Source organism: Vicia villosa, linkage group LG4 (genome assembly GCF_029867415.1).
Source record: "Vicia villosa cultivar HV-30 ecotype Madison, WI linkage group LG4, Vvil1.0, whole genome shotgun sequence".
Lineage (NCBI taxonomy): Eukaryota > Viridiplantae > Streptophyta > Magnoliopsida > Fabales > Fabaceae > Vicia > Vicia villosa.
In genome coordinates this window covers 136,920,190-136,925,963 of record NC_081183.1, presented here as the reverse complement: position 1 = coordinate 136,925,963, position 5,774 = coordinate 136,920,190, and the positions used below count along the sequence as shown (strand labels likewise).

The 5,774-nt window shown below is 27.3% G+C and overlaps 1 protein-coding gene across 1 annotated transcript; it reads right to left on the bottom strand.

Moving 5' to 3' along the window:
• Nucleotides 1-4,239: 4,239 nt before the first annotated feature.
• LOC131599762 (uncharacterized) lies at nt 4,240-5,476 on the bottom strand. Its single transcript, XM_058872028.1, has 3 exons — nt 5,262-5,476; nt 4,880-4,950; nt 4,240-4,650 (listed from the first exon to the last, which is right to left on the bottom strand). Exons 1-3 carry the CDS (start codon nt 5,432-5,434, stop codon nt 4,403-4,405), a joined length of 492 nt encoding a protein of 163 aa, XP_058728011.1. The 5' UTR covers nt 5,435-5,476; the 3' UTR covers nt 4,240-4,402.
• Nucleotides 5,477-5,774: the final 298 nt, after the last annotated feature.

Genomic DNA, 5,774 nt, shown 5'->3' with positions numbered 1-5,774 from the left:
GCGATAATAGATAAATGTAGAAAAATTAAAATGAAAGTATGGAAAAATGAAATGTAAAAGAAATTTGAAATTTTTAGTAAGATTAAAATTTAAAAATAGTTTATTAATATTTTTTGTGGTAATAAATAAATTAAGAAAAATTAAAATGAAAGTAAGAAAGTGTGGGAAAATGAAATGTAAAGGAAATTTAAATATGACTTCCATCATTTATGGCTTACATGTGATGTCATCACTCATGCAATAAAGTTGTAGGGAAAATGTTATTTAATTCGGACCAATGAAAAGCTAACACTTGGGGCATCCATTCAATAAAGTTGAAAGAGTGAATACTTAATTTGTTAGTTACAAAAATGACCTTTTATTAGTGCAAATAAATTTGGGTGAAAGGGTAATTTAGGCAATTTGGTCAATCTATTATTAATGAATAGATAGTAGAGTAGATTTAGTATTTTTATTAAAAATTTAATTCATAATTTATTATAATATAAATTCATTTAGTGAAATATTTTCAATTTTATAATTTATAGAGAAAAATCACATATGTCAAGTACCACTATTAAATCTTTTTAATTTTCATTAAAAATATTAGGTCATAAGATATTACATTATAATTAAAATATACTTGATATAAATTCATTTATAATACTCTTCAACAACTTTAATTCAGGGAAGTTACATAATAAATATATTATTGGACTATTAACTTCCTGAACGTCACATGATAAAAGAGTTAAAAGAAATATTTAAGATTTTTAATAAAAATAATTTCATTTAATTTTTTGTTTTGTTTTTAATGTCATCATTATTATATTATTTTTAGTTATAACTTATTTTTGAAACAAAATCAGTTACAATTTTTTAATTGCATTATCTTCTTAATTATTATAAAATTAATGTTTAGAAAATGAAGAGTTCTATTAAACGGTTAATTTTTTTTATATCTTACTATAATATCTATTTATTATTTTAAAATTGATCAATTTGTCTCACTTTCTTTCTTAAATATATAAATGCCCACTCACTTTCTTCCTCACACGTATATTTTAGAAGTAGATGCATAATCTGAAAAAGAATGAGATGAATGAGTGAGCTATTCTACCCCATTTCAAAAAGAAAATTTATTTTTCTATCTTTATCTAATCCAAAAGCTCTGGAAAGGTTCATCTTTTTCTACATCTATTCAAATATATTTCATGTCCATATTTTTCTGTATAAATTTTATTCAATTATTTTGAATATTCAAATTTATTTCATAAATATTATTTTGATCATATTCAAATTCATTTCATAGTCATATGTGTAATATATAATTTTTCATTATTATTTTGCAGGTTTTGCAATTTGAATGAGAGTCTACTCGGGTAAAGCTCCTAACAATAACAATTTTAGAATGAAGATTGAAATATACATCTCTTGCAATCATTTGGAGCATCTAAATTTTAAAAATCGTAATACATATGCTTATGTTAAAATTATTTTGATATATGCGGTATATTTTTATTGTAATAAATATGCATATAAATTTACCTGTTCCAATTTGGAAGTAATTTATCGGCCTCTACTTCTACGCATAACAACCTTAGAATGAATATTGAAATATATAATTTTTGCAATCATTAAGATCGTCAAATTTCTAAAACTATATATGTTTTCGTCCAAATATAACCATACCACTTAGATTATTATTTTTTGTTTAATTTTCTTTTTCCACTTATGATTTTTCGAATATAACCATACCAACAATTAATATTTAATTTCCATTAAATTTCCTTCATCTCAACTTCACAATATTTTTGTTGTTTAGAAGAAACATGGAATAATTGATGTTGTTATTCTTTATTCATTATTATTTTGCAGGTTTTGCAATTTGAATGAGAGTCTACTCGGGTCAAGCTCCTAACAATAACAATTTTAGAATGAAGATTGAAATATACATCTCTTGCAATCATCTGGAGCATCTAAATTTTAAAAACCGTAATACATATGCTTATGTTAAAATTATTTTGATATATGTTGTATATTTTTATTGTAATAAATATGCATATAAATTTACCTGTTCCAATTTGGAAGTAATTTATCGGTCTCTACTTCTACGCATAACAACCTTAGAATGAATATTGAAATATATAATTTTTGTAATCATTTAGATCGTCAAATTTCTAAAACTATACATGTTTTCGTCCAAATATAACCATACGACTTAGATTATTATTTTTTGTTTAATTTTCTTTTTCCACTTATGATTTTTCGAATATAACCATACCAACAATATTTAATTTCCATTAAATTTCCTTCATCTCAACTTCACAATATTTTTGTTGTTTAGAAGAAACATGGAATAATTGATGTTGTTATTCTTTATAAAAAATATTTTATTAGCTTAAAGAAACTACTTTTAACAATCAAGATTCTTACACTATAATCGGTGCATATTGATGATATTTAAATTTCATTTTAATCATTTTGAAGTTTTGTTTTTTATTTCTACATTCCTATTCAACCATCAATGACCTATTAAAAATATTAAAATATATTTTTCACTATTTATGAATCCAAATTGTAACTCTTAAAAAAATTAAAACTCCATTTTCCTATATTAAAGACATTATCTATCAATAAAAATTTTAACTTTGCAGTTGGTACCAAATTCTAATTTTAAAAAAATCGATCTCAATTATCCTAAACCTATAATTGATGACTATTAGAATTTTTGAAATTATACTTTTTTACTTATTATTAATAGAAATTTTAACCGTTTAAATGACAACCAATCAAATGTTGTTTTATATATTATTCGTTCATTAAAATCATTAAAAAAAATTATGCAAAAATCATTAAACTTTTAAGATACAAACTAATTGATAGAACTTATTATAATTCCTATATTATTTACTATTATATCTATCTAATTTATTACTCTTTAAAATTCAACATATTCTTAACTATTATAATAAACTCATATACAATAATTAATCAAATAAACTCATTAGAAAAAAAATCTTATAAACACAATCAATTGATCCTTTATATTATTCTTAATATTGAACTTTTTTTTAAATATGTATCTAAAAAACTACCTATAACAATTACTCAAATAAAATTATTTAAAAAACACTCCATAAACATAACAATAATTTTAAAATTTTGATGAAGTTTAAAATTTTATATACAATGGTAATAATATATTATAAGCAAACCGCGCATCGCGCGGGTTATATACTAGTTCATTTAAAAAATAAGGTTCAATTTTGGTGTTCCAAACTCTAGATGCTAATTAATATCGGCACATATATATATATTTCCTTCTTTATCAATACATACTGTCCTTTATTCCCTTAGTATTTCTAAAATCATAAAACTCAAAGGGTGTAAATGCTCATTCCTAAGTTATAATCATACAATCATATATCCAGACTCATTTTCAACATTAAAATTAAACTTAAAATACTCTAGAGCAACATATTTTCAGTAAGTATGTATGTATTCTTAAGAATTATTGGAAAATTTTCAAATTTCACGTTAGTTAGAGATTAAATTTTAAAAAAATTTATATAGAGTAACTTTTCTCATTTTACAAATTAATTTTATATGAATGAATTAGATCAAATTCTATTTATAATATGATATCATAATCTAACAATTAGACATTAAACCACTCACTATTTATATTCATACACCAAATTTAATAGTGTTGAATGTGAGACTCTATTTAGAAAATCTCAAATCTTAAGTTGCTTAAAAATAGAGCTTAGAAATACTTTATATAAAGTTTCACATTTCATTTTACAAATTAATTTTATAGGGATGAATTAAGATTAACTCTAATTCAAATAAAAAAAGTTAGAGAAACAAATTTTCTTTATGAAAATTGGTTTTTAAAAACGTTCTAAACGACTTATGCATAATAGAATGAAGAAATGGTTTATATAAGAAAATTTCTTTAGCCACCTCCCTATGGGGGTCACCCCCAGCGAAAATCCTAAAATACTCCTGCTTCGGAAATGAACTTCTGAAGCGCTTTTTTTTTAAAAATTTCCATAATTCGGAAGTGCATCTCCGAAAACACCTCATGGGGGGTGTCTTCGGAGATGAACTTCTGAAAACACCTCATGGGGGGTGAATTCGGAAATGAACTTCCGAATTATGCAGAAACTGTGTTTTTTTTTTTTTTTTATGTTTTATCTAAAACAGTCTCGCATTTTAATTAAACGCAAACGCCAAATAAAAATAAGCAACATATAAACTGAAAATACTAAGATGATAAATCCAATCCAAAAACACTGTGCGAAAGATACAATCCGAAATCAAAACAAAACAAAACAAAACACGTCAAACAAAACAAAAACACGTTATTCTGCCCGACGAGCGTTACAAAATACACATCAAACAAAACAAAAACACGTTATTCTGCCCGACGAGCGAACTCCTCCGAATGAAGATAATTATACCAATCCTCATCCCACTCAGTCTCAGAACCATCAGCGTTGATCATGACTCTCACGCCTGAAGACTGAGCCTGCACGTCCGAGCCATGGACCCCCAGGGGACGAGAAGCAGAACCAGTCAAAACCTTCTTCTTCTCCTTCACCTCCTTCACTCCGCGAGAGCACGAGGTTGAAGAACCCTTTCTTCCCTTAGCGCCACCCATTCCTGCGTAAAAATGAAGAAAGAAAGGTCCATGAGACCTCCTTTTATAAAAGAAGAAAGGGGACAAAAACGCTTGGGAAACAGATAAGTCATTAAAGAACAAAGACGTTGGAAACCAGCGACACGCCGTCAAAGAAGTCAGAACGCATGCACACAAACTTCAAAGAAACAGGCACAATAAACAAAGGCGTTAAAAATAAAGTACTTGCAAATTAAAACGGACACTCCCTACCCTCTCTAGCCGACGCAGTCTGGGTCTCCCTACCCTGTCTGATGCGTGCTGGTTGGTTGTCTGACATGTTCCTGTAAACAATTGAAATCGACTAATATGCGAGACAAAATAAAAAACTAAAAAATTTGAACTTCTGATACAATTCAGAAGTTCATTTCCGAAAACTGGGATGGAGGTGTTTTCGGAAATGAACTTCCGAAACATCCCTGCGATGGAGTTTTCTGCAACTTCCATGGCAGACCCCAAAATCAAACATAAATCCAATTCAAAAAGCTTCTAAACAACATAAATACTACTAACAACCAGTCCATATATCATTTATGCAATTGAAACCCTAAATAAGATGCATTTGAATAATGAATCTAACAAATTTAAAACTTACAAATTGAGTGATTTGTGGGCTTTTGAATGTTGTATAGCAATGTGATTGGAGCCTTGATGCAGCCTTGGAAGTGTGTTTGCACAAATTTTCGCCTTTGCTTGTTTTTGATTTGAGTTAGGGTAAATGAATGGGGGAGGGGGAGTGTTTTGATAAATCTGCATAACGCGCAGCATTTCGGAAATGAACTTCCGAAATACTGTTTTCGGAAATGAACTTCCGAAATAAGACAACTTTTCAAGAAAAAAGGCGTTTTCGGAGATGCATCTCCGAAAACACCTTTTTCTTGCATTTTCGGAAATGCATTTCCGAAGTCAGGGATAGTATGGGGTTTTTACCAGAGGTGGACTAGAAGGTAGGGAGGTTGGCAAAGAAATTTTCTAATTATAAATAGAATTCAAAATTCAAATCAGATATACACAACAATGCCAAATAGTTAGCCTTTTCAACTTCAAGAAATATAAATTTTGAATTCAAAACTCAAAGATTAGATCAAATATACACAACAATGTCAAT